The sequence below is a fragment of the Panthera pardus genome, unplaced genomic scaffold (assembly GCF_024362965.1).
Source record: "Panthera pardus isolate Hobbes unplaced genomic scaffold, ASM2436296v1 HiC_scaffold_8, whole genome shotgun sequence".
Lineage (NCBI taxonomy): Eukaryota > Metazoa > Chordata > Mammalia > Carnivora > Felidae > Panthera > Panthera pardus.
In genome coordinates this window covers 81,063,918-81,080,693 of record NW_026527013.1, presented here as the reverse complement: position 1 = coordinate 81,080,693, position 16,776 = coordinate 81,063,918, and the positions used below count along the sequence as shown (strand labels likewise).

At 40.6% G+C, this 16,776-nt stretch overlaps 2 protein-coding genes across 4 annotated transcripts in view; one reads left to right on the top strand and one right to left on the bottom strand.

The window, feature by feature from the left end:
- The first annotated feature begins 2,214 nt into the window (after window positions 1-2,214).
- On the top strand, window positions 2,215-16,641 carry PMPCB (peptidase, mitochondrial processing subunit beta). The gene is made up of 13 exons (XM_019451255.2): window positions 2,215-2,345; window positions 3,304-3,444; window positions 4,337-4,423; window positions 4,757-4,886; window positions 9,372-9,570; window positions 9,943-10,022; window positions 12,654-12,766; window positions 13,995-14,138; window positions 14,923-15,083; window positions 15,733-15,818; window positions 15,900-15,988; window positions 16,149-16,224; window positions 16,319-16,641. Exons 1-13 carry the CDS (start codon window positions 2,247-2,249, stop codon window positions 16,381-16,383), a joined length of 1,470 nt encoding a protein of 489 aa, XP_019306800.1. The 5' UTR covers window positions 2,215-2,246; the 3' UTR covers window positions 16,384-16,641.
- Window positions 16,595-16,776, bottom strand: part of DNAJC2 (DnaJ heat shock protein family (Hsp40) member C2) — a 36,573-nt gene continuing 36,391 nt past the window's right edge. For all 3 annotated transcript variants that reach the window (XM_019451251.2, XM_019451253.2, XM_019451254.2), the window contains one exon: window positions 16,595-16,721. In XM_019451251.2, coding sequence (XP_019306796.1) covers window positions 16,647-16,721 — 75 coding nt within the window. In that variant the 3' untranslated portion in view covers window positions 16,595-16,646. The remainder of the gene's footprint in view (window positions 16,722-16,776) is intronic.

Sequence of the window (16,776 nt, the reverse complement as noted above, 5' to 3'; positions counted from 1 at the left end):
AAAATCAAGGAATCGATCCCATTTACAGTTGCACCAAAACCCATAAAATACCTAGGAATAAATCTGACCAAAGAGGTGAAAAATCTATACACTGAAAACTATAGAAAGCTTATGAAAGAAATCGAAGAAGACACAAAAAAATGGAAAAAGATTCCATGCTCCTGGATAGGAAGAACAAATATTGTTAAAATGTCGATACTACCCAAAGCAATCTACATATTCAATGCAATCCCTATCAAAGTAACACCAGCATTCTTCACAGAGCTAGAACAAATAATCCTAAAATTGTATGGAACTAGAAAAAACCCCGAATAGCCAAAGCAATCTTGAAAAAGAAAACCAAAGCAGGAGGCATCACAATCCCAGACTTCAAGCTATACTACAAAGCTGAAATCATCAAGACAGTATGGTACTGGCACAAGAACAGACACTCAGATCAATGGAACAGAATAGAGAACCCAGAAATGGACCCACAATGTATGGCCAACTAATCTTTGACAAAGCAGGTAAGAATATCCAATGGAATAAAGACAGTCTTTCAGCAAGTGGTGCTGGGAAAACTGGACAGCAACATGCAGAAGAATGAACCTGGACCACTTTCTTACACCAGACACACACACAAAAAAAAAACCTCAAAATGGATGAAAGACCTAACTGTAAGACAGGAAGCCATCAAAATCCTCGAGGAGAAAGCAGGCAAAAACCTCTGTGATCTTGGCCACAGCAACTTCTTACTCAACATGTCTCCAGAGGCAAGGGAAACAAAAGCAAAAATGAACTACTGGTACCCGCATCAAAAATAAAAAGCTTCTGCACAGAGAAGGAAACAATTAGCAAAACTAAAAGGCAACCGACAGAATGGGAGAAGATATTTGCAAATGATGTATCAGATAAAGGGTTAGTATCCAAAATCTATAAAGAACTTATCAAACTCAACACCCAAAAAACAAACAATCCAGTGAAGAAATGGGGAAAAGACATGAATAGACACTTCTCCAAAGAAGACATCCAGATGGCCAACCGACACATGAAAAAATGCTCAACATCACTCATCATCAGGGAAATACAAATCAAAACCACAATGAGATACCACCTTACACCTGTCAGAATGGCTATCATTAACAACTCAGGCAACAACAGATGTTGACAAGGATGAGGAGAAAGAGGATCTCTTTTGCATTGTTGGTGGGAATGCAAGCTGGTGCAGCCACTCTGGAAAACAGTATGGAGGTTCCTCAAAAAGCTAAAAATAGAACTACCCTATGACCCAGCAATTGCACTCCCTGGCATTTATCCATGGGATACAGGTGTGCTGTTTTGAAGGGACACATGCACCCCCATGTTTATAGCAGCACTATCAACAATAGCCAAAGTATGGAAAGAGACCAAATGTCCTTCGATGGATGAATGGACAAAGAAGATGTGGTATATATACGCAATGGAGTATTACTCGGCCATGAAAAAGAATGAAATCTTGCCATTTGCAGCTATGTGGATGGAACTGGAGGGTATTACGCTAAGTGAAATGAGTCAGTCAGAGAAAGACAAAAATCATATGACTTCACTCATATGAGGATTTTAAGAGACAAAACAGATGAACATAAGGAAAGGGAAACAAAAACAATATAAAAACAGGGAGGGGGACAAAACAGAAGAGACTGATAAATATGGAGAACAGAGGGTTACTGGAGGGGTTGTGGGAGGCGGGATGGGCTAAATGGGTAAGGGCACTAAGGAATCTACTCCTGAAATCAGTATTGCACTATATGCTAAGTAATTTAGATGTAAGTTAAAAAAATAAAAAATAAAATTAAAAAAAAAAGCATAGAGAAAAAAAAAAAAGAGGGACTAAGGGTCAACAATGGCACATCCTTCCCTCCTCTCAGTACGCTGGTCTCTCCCAATAGATGCTTCCTTAAGGACAGTGAGTTCTGGATCCTATTCCACTTTATCCAATCAATTGTAGCCATCAATGGGATAATAGGTCTCACCAGGTTACCTTTAACGCCTCCACATTTGTGTCTCGCACTCCGTAGGCGATCTAAGTAACTGAGAATACAGGAAACTCCTACAGACTCCCTAATTCGTGTTATTAGGGGCTTACAGCTCAGCGCAAAGCCCAGCTCTGTTTCTTCCGTGACCGCTTCGAAGAGTGTCATTTCCATCTTGGCCACAAGGTGGAGCCCACCTACTTTGGGACATCAGGTCACGACCCCGGAAGCATATCCTCCCCGTCCCCAACCGAGATGGCGGCAGCGGCGGCCAGGGGGGTGCTGTTGCCTGCGGCCCGGCGGCGGCTTTGGGGTTTCACGGAGAGGCTTCTGGTTGGAGGCGCTGCCAGGAGGGTGAGCTTCTTTCCACTTGTCTGGGTGTCGCTTGAGACACGGCCTTTGCCGCCGGACCCCCGCGGCGGAGCTGAGTCACGGGCCCCCGGCCCAGCGGCGGAGTCGGCGCCCCACACCCCCACGGCGCGTGGGGAACCAGGGGGCAGGGGATGCTGAATGCCCGCTGGGGATGAGCTGGCCTTGGTCACCCGCCGCGCGTGACCTGCTAGTGAACCGTGGGATGACACCGGTTGCTGGCGCCTTTCCTGGCAGTTGCCCAGGAGTCGTAAAGAGTGCGTGTTGGTTACTAAAAGCACAGTGGTTGCAAATGGGGAGAAATTAAAAAGTGAGACGAGAGTTCTTTTTGTCTAAGGCCGAGTTTCATCCTCAGCTGTGCTTCCTGCGAACCCCGGAGTAGCCAAAGGAAAGTTTTGTCTGTGTATATATTTTTCTCATGATAACCTCTAGCTTTCTCCAAGGTATGTGGCAGGGACTTTAACGTGTGTTTAAAGGAAAAGAAAAATTGCCGACAGGAGAATGGTCCGTAGTCAACAAATCTTTCAACCACGGTAGATCTTGAGCATCTGCCCTTCTTCCTATCTTCTGTTTTCCTACCTTTTCCAAAGCTTATTGCTTTTCTTGAACAGTGAAAACCTAAATCTCATTCCTTTATAGTGTATACATATTTTTACAGTTTTCTCTCCTTTCATTGTCTCCCCCGTCCCGTTTCCTCTATAATGAATATTAAGCTTTTCTAGGAGAGGTACTGAAGTAAAAACAGTTTCTCTCTGTGTAATGATAATAACTGCTTGTTTTCCCTAAGGCGAAGGCATGTTTGCAGGCTTGTTGCTGGCTTTAGGAGAGTGGTTAAGGAAAGTTCCTAAGCCAAGCAAAGGGGTGGGTCTCATTGGAACAAAAGTTAAAATCAGAATAGTGATGTGTTTTGCTTCCTCTCTCCCACTCCTTCACCCCCAACCAGTCATTATATTTTGGAGGGAACAGATGGAGAAATACACAGGCTGCTACACAGGTTGTTCTGAATGTTCCTGAAACGCGAGTAACACGTTTGGACAACGGACTCAGAGTGGCCTCTGAAGACTCTGGGCTCTCAACATGCACAGTAAGTGATTCCAGCAACCACTGTTTAGTTGTTAGGCACTTAGGAAAGGGCAGATGTTTATTTTAATCTAAGCTTTTTGTTGGATGGTGGTTGAAAAATAGGGGCAGTTCTTTGGCCTTGACAGGTGACTCTCATTTGTGAATCTTTCTTCCAGTGATACTTCCATACTGGATGCATATGTACTTTGTTTAAGGGTCTGCATCTGGTTCCTGCAGCCAGTTGTGTTGTTTGTTGTTAGTAGTGTTGATAATGAAAGAAGTACCTTCTCTAGGCTACTCTGTGCCAACTGTTTTTGCATATATTGTCTTATGTGATCTTTAATTTTTAAACTTTTTTTTTTAAAGTAATTGCTACATCCAACGTGGGGCTCAAACTTACAACCCCAAGATCAGTAGTCAGATGCTCCACTGACTGAGCCAGCCAGGTGTCCTCTATTTGATTTTTAAAATAGTTCTTTGTAGTAGGCACCAACACACCCTTTTTACAATTAAGGGTCAAGTTCAGAGAAGTTAAATGGTTTTGTTCAAGTTACACAGCTAATACATGACAGAGCCAGGATTTGAACCTAGATTTTTCTGACAGTCTCTGATGTTCTTCTATATATTATAGTTGTTAATTGGCTGTAGTAACAAGGGGCTAAAAATCTGGGTCCTCCATGAAACTGGCAAGTAGTATTTTAGCACTCACCGGTAGACTGATCATCAACATTTTTAAATCTCCTAGTTCTTAGGAATGTGTTGTCAATCCACTCAAGTCAAGAAAACTTTAGTGCTAAGACTGGAAAGCATTTGTTTAAAAAAAAAAAAGGGAAGGAGACTGCTCCCTCTATACCTCTGTCCCCCCAGAAGAAAGAAAGTGATGTTTTACTTAATTTTTTCTTGATTGTATTCAGGTTGGGCTCTGGATTGATGCCGGAAGTCGGTATGAAAATGAGAAGAATAATGGCACAGCTCACTTTTTGGAGCATATGGCTTTCAAGGTAAGTTGTAAGACTTTATAAAAAAGCATTTTCTTTAAGAGCCATTAGGCACAATATCTCATTCTAAGGGAAGGAGAACTACTTCAGTAGTATAGTATAATTTATTTATTTTAATCTTTTCTTCTTTCCAGAATAATTACCTGAAATACTGACAGTTGTTCTGTAGAGTTGATGTCAGGGTCATCTGAAAGTATACACCACTGATGCACTTTAGGAATCAGATTTGGTCCTTGCATGAAACTGACATGGCTTATGTCCTCATATTCATTGCCTGAAGTCCTTAGAATAGATGAGAGATAAAGGAAGGTATCATAATTTTCTTTTCTGTTTCAGGGCACCAAAAAGAGATCCCAGTTAGATCTGGAACTTGAGATTGAAAACATGGGTGCTCATCTCAACGCCTATACCTCCAGAGAGCAGACTGTATATTATGCCAAAGCATTCTCTAAAGATTTGCCAAGAGGTATTGTTATTATGTACACTGCAGATAGGTAATTTTCACAAGAGTTCAAAAATAACCTAGTACTGGTTTTATTATGTCTGTTGTGAAACCCCCAGAAATGTGAAAAAATGAATCAAACTCTGTGTGGGGGAGGGGGGTACCTATTTTTTCCTCCAAATATGACAAATGATATCAAACAGTTGTAGGCTGCAAGACTTGTGCCAACCTGGTTTAGTCAGTTGAGTGTCTGACTTTTGCTTTTGGCTCAGGTCATGATCTCAGGGTTATGGGATTGAATCTCATATTGGGCTTCATGCTTGGTATGGAGCCCGCTTAGGATATTCATTCTCTCTCTCCCTCCCTCCCTCCCTCCCCCTCCCCCCTCCTTCCTCCCCCCTCCCCCCTCCCCCCTCCCCCCTCCCCCCTCCCCCTCCTCCCCCCTCTCCTCCCCCCTCCCCCCTCTCCCCCTCCTCCCCCCTCTCCCCCTCCTCCCCCCTCTCCCCCTCCTCCCCCCTCTCCCCCTCCTCCCCCCTCTCCCCCTCCTCCTCCCCCTCTCCCCCTCCTCCTCCCCCTCTCCCCTCTCCCTCTCCCCCTCCCTCTCCCCCTCCCTCTCCCCCTCCCTCTCCCCCCCTCCTCCTCTCTCCCCCCCTCCTCCTCTCTCCCCCCCCTCCTCCTCCCTCTCCCCCTCCTCCTCCCTCTCCCCCTCCTCCTCTCTCTCCCCCTCCCCCTCCTCCCTCCCCCTCCTCCCTCCCCCCCTCCTTCTCCCTCCCCTCCTTCTCCCTCCCTCCCTCCCTCCTCCCTCCCTCCCTCCCTCTCCCTCCCTCCCTCTCCCTCCCTCCCTCTGACAGTCTCTGATGTTCTGTATATTATAGTTGTTAATTGGCTGTAGTAACAAGGGGCTAAAAATCCCTCTCCCTCTACCTCACTCTATATCTTTCCCTCTTTTTTCCCCCACTCCCCCTCTGTCCTTTCTTCTTGTGCTTTTTCTCTCAAAAAAAAAAAAAAAAAAAAAGTTTTTCTCCAGAGCCATTCCTGTGTAGGGAAATATTTTTAGTTGTATCCAGTTTACTGCCTACTTTTTTCCCCTCTCACTTTATCACTTTGGACTACTGGGCCTTTTAAAATTTTTATTTATTTTTTTAAATGTTTATTTTTGAAGGGGAGAGTGAGAGTGGGGGAGGGGTAGAGAGAGAGGGAGACACAGAATCTGAAGCAGGCTCCAGGCTCTGAGCTGTCAGCACAGAGTCCAACATGGGGCTTGAACTCCTGAACCCTGAGATCATGACCTGAGCCAAAGCTGGACGCTTAACTGACTGAGCCACCCAGGCGTTCCTACTGGGCCTTTTTTTTTTTCTTTAAACAAAACTCTCTTATCTTTACTGCGTTTGCACATTTTAGTTCTTCATCTTGGAGTATACTTCTTTGTTATTTTCCTTTCTATTAATTTTTTAAAAATTCAACTTAGAATTAAAAAACACCTAAGAAAACAGTTCGCACATTTCTCCTGGTTGCATCTGGCACCCACTGATGTGTTCTCTGTATCTGAACTTGTTCTGTTTTGTTTGGATTCCACATGCAGAAGATTTGTCTTTTTGTCTGAGGTATTTGTCTTTTTCTGTCTCACTTCATTTTGCATGATGCCCTGTAAGTCCATCCTTGTAGCAGCTGACAAGATTTCATTCTTTTTTTGTGGTTGAATAATAGTCCATTATAGAATATTCCATTCCACAGTTTCTTTATCCATTCTTCCACTGATGGACACAGAGGTTGTTTCCATATCTTGGCTATTATAAATAATATGCTGCAGTAAACATGGGGGTGCATATATCTTTCTGAGTTAGTGTTTTCATTTTCTTTGGATAAATACCTAGAAGTGGAATTGCTGGGTCTTCTAGTATCTTTTATTTTTAGTTTTTTTTTAAGGAACCTCCATACTTCTACAAAGTAATTGCACCAATTTACAGTCCCACCAACAGTACACAAAGGTTTCCCTTTCTTCATATCCTTGTCAGTACTTGTTACTTTGTCTTTTTTGTTAATAGTGATTCTGATAGGTGTAAGGTGTTATCTCATTGTGGTTTTGATTGGCGTTTCCCTGATGATGAATGATGTTGAGCATCTTTTCTTATGCTTTTTGGCCATTTGTCATCTTTGGAAAAATGTTTATTGATACCTTCCCATTTTGTTTTAAGTGTTGTTTTTTTTTTTCTTAAGTTTATTTTGAGAGCAAGAATGTGTGATTATGAGTAGGGGAGGGGCAGAGAGAGAGAATCCCAAGCTCAGGGCTCCAACTCATGAACTGTGGGATCATGACCTGAGCCGAAATCAAGAGTTGGACATTTAACCAACTGAACTACCCAGGTGCCCCTTGATTATACATCAGTATAGGTGTATTACAGATTTTTTTTAAGTTTATTTTGAGAGAGAGAATTGGAGCATGGCTAGGGGAGGGGGAGGGAGGGAGGGAGGGAGTGAGGGAGAGAGAGAGAGAGAGAGAGAGAGAGAGAGAGAATGAGAATGAGAATGAGAATCCCAAGCAGTCTCTGTACCAGCAGCATGGAGCCTGACTCGGAGTTTGAACTCATGAACCCTGAAATCATAACCTGGGCCAAAACCAAGAGTCAGGTGATTTACGAACTGAGCCATCCAGGTGTCCCACTGTATTACAAATTGAATACATGTATTGCAATACTAATACACATAATATATTAACAAAATTTTTTTTAAATGTCTATTTTTGAGAGAGAGTGCGAATGAGTGTGAGTGGGGGAGGGGCAGAGAGAGAGAGGGAGACACAGAATCTGAAGCAGGCTCCAGGCTCTGAGCTGTCAGCACAGACGCTAATGCAGGTCTTGAACTAATGAACCGGGAGATTATGACCTGAGCCGAAGTCGGATGCTTAACTGACTGAGCCACCCAGGCGCCCGTTAATACACATAATATTAAATATACATTAAATAGAAAGATTCTAATTAAACATAAGCTCCAGGAAATACGAACTTCCACTTGAGCAAATACTGTCTAGACTACCAATCCCGTATTACAAGAGAGTCTTCACACGGGATTCCTTATCCTTCTATCTGTCTTTGGCCTTTTCATCACCCGTCATGGCTTTTGGTTCTTATGTGGACAGAGTTTTTTATTTGGTTTTATATTTTTTCCCTTTGGTCATGATCTCTGCAACCGGCTTGCTTTGGTCTAGCAATCTGTTTCAGCATGTTGGGCAATCTACTGGTAGTTCATTATAGGAGGTCATTGATACTCGAACATAATTGCTTTGGAGACAAGGCCCCTTAAAGCGAATCTAAACAAGGAACAAAAGTTTGCAGTAGAGTAAAAAAAAAGAAACTAAAGATTATTCATGTTTTATATTTGTTAAAATTTAGATTGTGATTGCAACTATGTACTAGTTCTTTTTTTTTTTTTTTTTAAGTTTATTTACTATTGAGAGCACGTGAGAAGGGGAGGGTCGGAGACAGGGAAAGAGAGAGTCCCAAGTAGGCTCCCCACTGATACCACTGAACCAGATGTGGGGCTTGAACCTATAAACTTTGAGATCATGACCTGAGCTGAAACCAAGAATTGGACACTTGACCAACTGAACCACCCAGGTGCCCCTGTATGAATTCTTTTTTTTTTTAATTATTGCTATTTTTTTTAATGTTTATTTTTGAAAGAGAGCGTGAGCAGGGGAGGGGCAGAAAGAGAGGGAGACAAGAATATGAGGCAGGCTCCAGGTTGTGAGCTGTCAGCACAGAACCCGACAAGGGGCTCGAACTTATGAACCGCGAGATCATGACCTGAGCCGAAGTCGGACACTTAACCAACTGAGCCATCCAGGCACCCTGCCCCTGTACAAATAGGTTAGGTTTTTCCTTTTTGGAGAAGTGTGTAGTTTTATAGCATCATATAGCATCCTTGAGTTCACTTTGGGCTTTTTGCAAATTAGGGTCATTCTTATATGAATAATTTGAGGGCTTAATCACTTTTTCCCAAGGGTCACTTTTAATCCTTTGATAGCAATAGGTATCTTTTTTGGGATACCTATCCTTTTCTTCACATGTTAACTTTCCATCTCTGTTAGATTATGGCACGTACTGGCTTGTTTGTATAGCAGCATCATTGCTGTGGGGACTGGGGTAGCAAATATTTGGGCGCTGTGGATCCTCTGTACCTACCTAGATGTTTTTATACAGAAAATTTTCTACTTTTTAATATTTTCATACAGAACACTATACACTTGGGTCATGTTTGAAGTGGTAGAGTCATTACAAGTGTTGTGGAGACCTCAGATAAATTTAGGAATTTTCCCCAAGTTCTTTACCACAGGGGTTTATATTTTATATTTTTAATTTTAATGGGAGTAAATTTGTTTCTTCCTGGCTTAATCATTTAGTCAAAATTGAATGATGATGGTCAGTATCATGGTTTCTGATGCTAGTTTAATAGATCTTAATATTGAAAATTAAGACTCTTCGTGTTTCTTCTTGTTTTATTTTTAATTAGCTGTAGAAATTCTTGCTGATATAATACAAAACAGTACATTGGGAGAAGCAGAGATTGAACGTGAACGTGGAGTCATCCTTAGGGAGATGCAGGAAGTTGAAACCAATTTACAGGAAGTTGTTTTTGATTATCTTCATGCCACAGCTTATCAAAATACTGCACTTGGACGGACTATTTTGGGTCCAACTGAAAACATCAAGTAGGTATAATTCTCAAGATTTTTTTGGAGAAAAAATGATGAGTTTTGAAAATTCAGAAATATTTCAAAACGTAATGTTTCCTCCCTGATAATCTGAATGAAATTGTAGTTAGCTACATTTTGGCCCCATCTAACTCCCAGGTGTCTGGGCTCTTGGATAGTACTGAAATAACAAGTGACGGTATCGGCTCTTTGTTCTTGATACAGGAAAGTTGAAATTCTTCATCTTTTGTTGATATTTGTTGTCTGTATCCTATTTCTGACTGCATTTAACTTAGAGTATTTTTAAGGTCCAACCTAATTTCAGGTATATTATATAAAGATCTGTGCTTTTTAGTTTCCTTTTATATTGCTTTTCTTTCTCCATTACAGATCTATAAATCGTAAGGACTTGGTGGATTACATAACCACACATTATAAGGGGCCAAGAATAGTACTTGCTGCTGCTGGAGGTTAGTCGATTTACATTTCTGTAACTGAATGATGAATCACAAAATTCTACTCCTGAAACCAATACTACACTATATATATATATATATATATATATATATATATATATATATATATATATACACACACACACACACACACATATGTATATGTATATTATACATACATACACACACACATATATGTTAACTAACTTGAATCTAAATAAAAAATAAGTAAATAAATTTCTGTAACTGTTTTAAACACAGTCATAGAATGATGCACTTACTAGTTTGATCCTGTTGGGAGAGGTCCTGGGGTTTTTTATTTAAAGAGCAAATTGTTGAGTGTGCTATTTAAAGGTAATGTGGAGCACTGGAAATAGACTTTCTTCTCTTCAGTAGAAGAGGAGGTTAAAAAAACCTATTAAAAAAACAGAAAAACTTACAGATATGAGTGTACACACATAACTTGCAAGAAAGGGCACATGAGCGAACTGGTAGATAATGACATTTGAAAGATAGTGTACTAGAGTATGGGAATCTCTTGAGATTTTAAATTATTTCTTGAGAACCAACTTCATCCTCGGTCAGGCATGAATTGGATATGTTATGTTGTTCATTCTTTGATTTGTTCATTCAGTAGCTCTACTAATTACTGAGAAGGGGAACTGTGCAGGGAGCTGAGAGTGTTTAAAGGGAATCCAACTATGTGAGTGGCTTCAGGGCAAGGCTTCCTTGGGGATGTTTGAAGCCAGTGAATGAAAGAAAATTTACGTTAGATTCTGCTGGATTTCGTGGCAGTCTGAATTTAGGCAAACGGTACATTTTATTGGTTTCCAGTTTTGTTTTCACTTTGTCTTTTTAGGGCAAAACAAAGATAGATGGAGTTTTCTTTTGTGTAAATTTAATTTTTGTCTTGAGAAATGACAATAAATTAAAATTCTAGTTGCCCTAGTTAGACTTGTGAACTAATTACTTGGGAATGATGGAGAAAATGAAAATGAGGGTTAAATACCTTTAACAGTTTATTCATTAGGCTCTGAAGCTAAATCGCATTACCTTTGTAATAGCCGTCAGTGCACTCTGAAATTCTCTTGTGTAACTGTTTCTAAAATGGATGGTGCCGACGGGGGTCCACATTTGAAACTGCCTCGGAACAGGAAGACTTAGGCCTCAATGACCACACTGGGAGGTCTCTGCCATGGTCGTTGGCACATGGACACAACGGGTTTTTTTTTGTTTTTTTTTTTTTTTTGTAATTCATAGGCTCATTTCAACCTTGCTGAAGTAGAGTTAATGGCTTGTCCTGTATTAATTAGTATTTTGTCTTTTTAGTACATAAGTTATGATGAGCGTTACAAACAATGGCATCTTAAAATCAATGAAAAAGACCAGACCTAGCTTCATTAAAAAATTTACTGGCTCCCCTGCCTTCTGTATGAGGAGAAGTAAAGGTGTGGGAGCAGAAGCTATCTGGAATGTCTAATCAGGAGGGCAGTAGGTGAAGTTAATAAAGCAGTGGAAGTTGGTGTTACCAGGTGCTGAGAACTGTGTGCGTGTTCATGGTTTTTCACTCTCTGGTTGTCATTCTTGGACCACCAGGGTTTCCCGTTGTTTTGTTAGTGTCTGGATTGGTATCCGAGGTGGCTCTCCTAGACAGTGCTTCTGAAAACACATGGTCTTGTTTTATACCACAGATTTGTTTGGAAAATAATGGGTGCAAGTTGTGCTTTTACATTCTAAAGGAATGTTTCATATAAATAACATGACAGTATTTGTAAAAGCACTTGCACATGTCTAAGTTTGTTTCCTAAGTTTATCCTTGTGTTTAAGAATCCTTCATTGAATCTGTTTGGGTCATGAGTTTGGATTAGTAACGTGTTTTTTTTGTTTTTTTGTTTTTTTGAGTGAGGTAGAGGATCCAGGTGAGTGAGGGGTCGAGAGAGAAGAGGGAAAGAGAGAATCCCATGATGGGGAGGGGGGGACAGAGAGAGAGAGAGAAGCAGCGTTCATCTGAGGTGGGGCTCAAACCCACCACCTGTGAGATTATGATCTGAGCCGAAGTCAGATGCTTAACCAACTGAGCCACCCAGGTGCCCCTAGAATCTAAGTAATCCTTAAGTTTTGGATGGCCAGCAGTGAATATTTGGATAGCTCTGGATTTATTCAGAAATTTAGATGAAATTCTTTTGAATTTTGACTGCTGCATTCTGATAGCAGAGCTCAGAGAACAAAGCGTATTTATGTACCCAGCCTTCTTTAAATTAGAGCTCATGTTTATATTCTTTTCTACTTTACAAAAATTATTGAAAAGGGGACTTTTTGCTAGTTTGCATTCTAGGACCGTGAGTAACTTAATGTAACAGGATTTTATATAGAATGTATTTTCCAGCTGTTTTCTTATCCTCAGCTGTGAATTTGTTGGTATGTTAATTGTTCTACAGACTGAGAAAGCTGTGCAACCCCAAGCCTGTAACAGCAGGGCAAGTGTGCTGTCAGCTCACTCTGAAGTGGCTTTCAGTGAGTGCGAGTAGATCTTGTGTAACTTTGATCACATGATACCACCTTGAGCTTATTGTAAAGTTTGGCAGTTATTGGTCTGCTGTAGATTGTACTGCTACTAGATCTATGAAATATTTTCCTTCAATTTAGGAGTTTCCCATGATGAACTGCTTGAGTTAGCCAAGTTTCATTTTGGTGACTCTTTGTCCACACACAAAGGAGAAATACCAGCTCTGCCTCCCTGCAAATTCACAGGAAGTGAGGTAGGGCAAGCCTCCTTAGCTAGTATTTAGCCCTTTGGGTTTCTTGGGTTGTGTTTATGAATGAGTATACAAAATGTGCTTATTTTTAACAGGAGTAAAATGGAAGAAACCAGAGGCTTAAATTGAAACATAGAAAAAGGGAAAGGGATGGATTCATTTGCTTATATTCCATATTATTTAACCACTTACTTTCCTAATAAGGAAACAAGGTTTTGAGGGGAATGTGATAATTTGGTCTTTTTGTGTTTTTTCTTTGACACTGTGCCCAGTTATGTATTGTGAGCTATAAAAGTGTTTCTATTTTTAAAACTCCCCAAATTTTGATTTTCACATCAGGTTTATTCTTCATTAAGTTCTGCCCACAGTACACTTCTGGGAGTAGCTGTTAGAGCCAGAACTTGCAGAGAATCAGCTAGTTGTCAGCTGTAGCCATAAATCTCGTTCGGAGGCCTAGTTTGCCACATTAGGGATGGTGCTCGAAGGAAATCTATCAAAAGTGGTCTGATGTTGGCAAATGCATAGAACTATAGCATTGGTAGGACAAAAATAAGCTTTGTGTCCCTGTTAGAAAATAGACTGTTGTGTCACGATTAGAAATTAGAATGTTCCTGATTTCTGCCAGTGAAATAATGCAGTCCTTTTTGACCAGGTAACCATCTGGTGGCTATGTATGTGGGGTTTTTTTGTTTTGTTTTTAAGTGTTTGAGAGCAAACATGCACATGTGGGGTGGGGGTGTGGGCAGAGAGGAGAGAGAGAGAATGCAGAATGCACAAACTGAGATCATCACCTGAGTCAAAGTCAAGAGTGAGACACTCAACTGACTAAGCCACCCAGGTGCCCCTGTAGTATTTCAATTGCAGATCTTTTGGTGAAGTTTTCTTTCCAGAACTCAAGAAATTTTTCTGGATTAGACTGTTCAATGTAATGAGGCATGATGTGTTTCTTTCCTGTTAAGCCTGTTACACAGTGGCAGTCTTTTTTTTTTTTTCCCCCAAGTTTATTTTGAGAAAGAGAGGGTGTAATTATAATTAGGGCAGGGGCAGAGAGGGGGAGGGAATCCCAAGCAGGCTCCGCACTGTCAGCACAGAGCCTGACGTGGGGCTCAATCTCCCAAACTGAGATCATGACCTGGGCTGAAACCAAGAGTCGAACGCTTAAGTGACTGAGGCATCCAGGCGCCCCTATACATAGGCAGTCTTCACTAGAGTTGTGCTTTGTTTTAACTAGATTCGAGTGAGGGATGACAAGATGCCTTTGGCACATCTTGCAATAGCTGTTGAGGCTGTTGGTTGGGCACATCCAGATACAATATGTCTCATGGTTGCAAACACACTGATTGGCAACTGGGATCGCTCTTTTGGAGGAGGAATGGTAAGTGATTTTATGAATAATTTTCCATAATAAATGTCAAGGCAGAACTCTGTCTTGTGAATGGAGTGCATCCTGGGCTGGGAAAGATTTTTGTGTGTGCCCTAAGTATATAAGTCGGATAATTAGCAAAATTTGAAGGAGGATAGAATTCACTAATAGTACCATTATTAGTGCTAATATTCTAGTTTTAATAATTGTTTTGATGTTAATGTCCTTGGGTTTTAGAAGTGTACACAAAACATCACATCTCTCAAACAGTTGAAAAAATATGTTAAAGAGAAGGATAAAGCAAACATGGTAAAATAACAGTTGTTAGAGAATTTGGGTAAAGGAATTCCTCATACTGTTTTTGTACCTTTTCTGTCTGAAATTACTTCAAAATATAAAGTATGTTTGTACTCAAAGATTTCAACAAAATATACTTCATATAAACATCGTAGGCTTCACATGCAATAGAATTTGAAATCTTTAAGCATACACAGCAAGGAGCCCTACAAATTGGGTTGGTAATGGGAATGAATTATTTTAGAATTGGTGCAGCTGCTATGTTAATTACAAGGATTCATTGCTTTTACATTGTGAATTTCTCTGGGGGTACACTGGGCTGGTGAGAGAAGTATTGTTCTTAGTCTCATTGAATTTTAACTTCATATTGAGATGCTGCTAGATAAAACAGAGACACAGCCTCTCAGGGCATTCACTATTTGCCACAGAACTCATTTTGCTTTCTGGTAATTTGGGCACGTGTACCTACAGTTCTCTTGGACAATTTTTTTCGTTACAGAATCTATCTAGTAAGCTGGCCCAGCTCACCTGTCACGGCAACCTCTGTCACAGCTTCCAGTCTTTCAACACGTCCTACACAGATACAGGATTATGGGGCATCTATATGGTTTGTGAACCGGCCACCATTGCAGATATGCTACATGTTGTTCAGAAAGAATGGTGAGAAAATAAATCTTGTTTAGAATTCACCCTGTTTTTAAGTTTACGTATTTATTTTGAGAGAGTGAGAGCGAGCAGGGGAGAGGCAGAAAGAGGGAAAGAATCAAAGCAGGCTCCGCATCAATGTCAGCACAGAGCCCAACACAGGGCTGTCTCACAAACCATGAGATCATGACCTGTGCTGAAATCAAGAGTTGGACACGTGACCAACTAGGGCACCCAGGCATCCCTAGAATTCATGTTTTTACACTGTTGACTAGTTTTGATGGTGATACTAGCATTTAGTCAAGAGAAGACTAAATAGGGGCGCCTGGGTGGCTCAGTTGGTTAAGCGTCCGACTCTGTGAGTTCGGGCCCCGCGTTGGGCTCTGCGCTGATGGCTCAGAGCCTGGAGCCTGCTTCGGATTCTGTGTCTCCCTCTCTCTACCCATCCCCTGCTCATGCTGTCTCAAAAATAAACATTTAAAAAAAAAAGTTAAAAAAAAGCATCAGTATTATTTTAGGTTTTGTGTAGCTATTGGGATCATTAATAACTTTTCACTAAGTTGAAATCCTAATTATGTGTATGTTGTGGAATAATACATATAGTGTCTTTAAGTCATTAACTCAAGTCATTTTCAAACTACTTGACATTTTGATTTGGTTTTAGGATGCGACTCTGCACAAGTGTAACAGAAAGCGAAGTTGCACGAGCCAAAAATCTTCTGAAAACAAACATGTTGTTGCAACTTGATGGTAAGAATAAAGACCTAAGTTCTATTTTCACATGGTTGATCAATATTCCAGTACCTACGTGTTTCCTCCTCTTGTAAACAGGTTCCACTCCAATCTGTGAAGATATTGGCAGGCAAATGTTATGCTATAACAGAAGAATTCCCATCCCTGAGCTTGAAGCAAGAATTGATGTAAGTAGTGTTTAGACACTGTGAGGCTTGTACAAAAGTTCCTTGTGACAAAGCTGAAAATAGGTGTCCTAAATTCCTGCTTTAGTTCTAAAAAGTTCCAGGTACAGAATGTGTCTTTACTATGAAAAGCTCCGAATGCTAGTTATCTTCTCTATTTCAGGCTATAAATGCAGAGATAATCCAAGAAGTGTGCACCAAATATATTTATGATAAGAGTCCAGCTCTTGCTGCTGTTGGTAAGCCTGGCTCCTTTTCTTTGAAGTACAGGGTGCCTAATGGCTAAGTACTTGTCTTTTATTCAGTTTTAACTGTTTGTCTTCTAATCCTTAGGTCCCATTGAGCAACTGCCAGAGTTTAACCAGATTCGCAGTAACATGTGCTGGCTTCATGATTAAAATGCTCCTAATCAACATATTTCGACCATATATATTTATAAAGCTAACAGATCTGCAAGTTTTGAGCTACCAGTCCCTCGAGAAAAAAAATATACTTGAAAATTTGACTGAAATACTGCATCAGACTTTGAAAGGCTGTAAGACCACCACAGCGAATGGCAGATAGCACACTTTGAAATTATCACTTGAAATAGAATTTTAAGAATGAAAATTTGTACAATATTTTCAGTTTTATTATAAAAATGCACACACAACAAAGATTGTCATTTCTTGGCTCTACTTGCATTCAGCACTTGCTCTTGGGCAGCTTTCTTTGCTTTTACCATCTCGACGAGTTCCTAGGAAGGGAGAAAGGTGTTAGAAATTGTCAGAATTTGCATACTTTTCTGGTGT

Bases quoted from the DNA above. Each gene is read 5' to 3' on its own strand.
- PMPCB (XM_019451255.2), top strand. From the start codon at position 2,247: ATGGCGGCAGCGGCGGCCAGGGGGGTGCTGTTGCCTGCGGCCCGGCGG. The intron at 2,346-3,303 runs GTGAGCTTCTTT...ACCCCCAACCAG, and splicing joins TTGGAGGCGCTGCCAGGAGG to TCATTATATTTTGGAGGGAA. The intron at 4,424-4,756 runs GTAAGTTGTAAG...TTTCTGTTTCAG, and splicing joins TGGAGCATATGGCTTTCAAG to GGCACCAAAAAGAGATCCCA.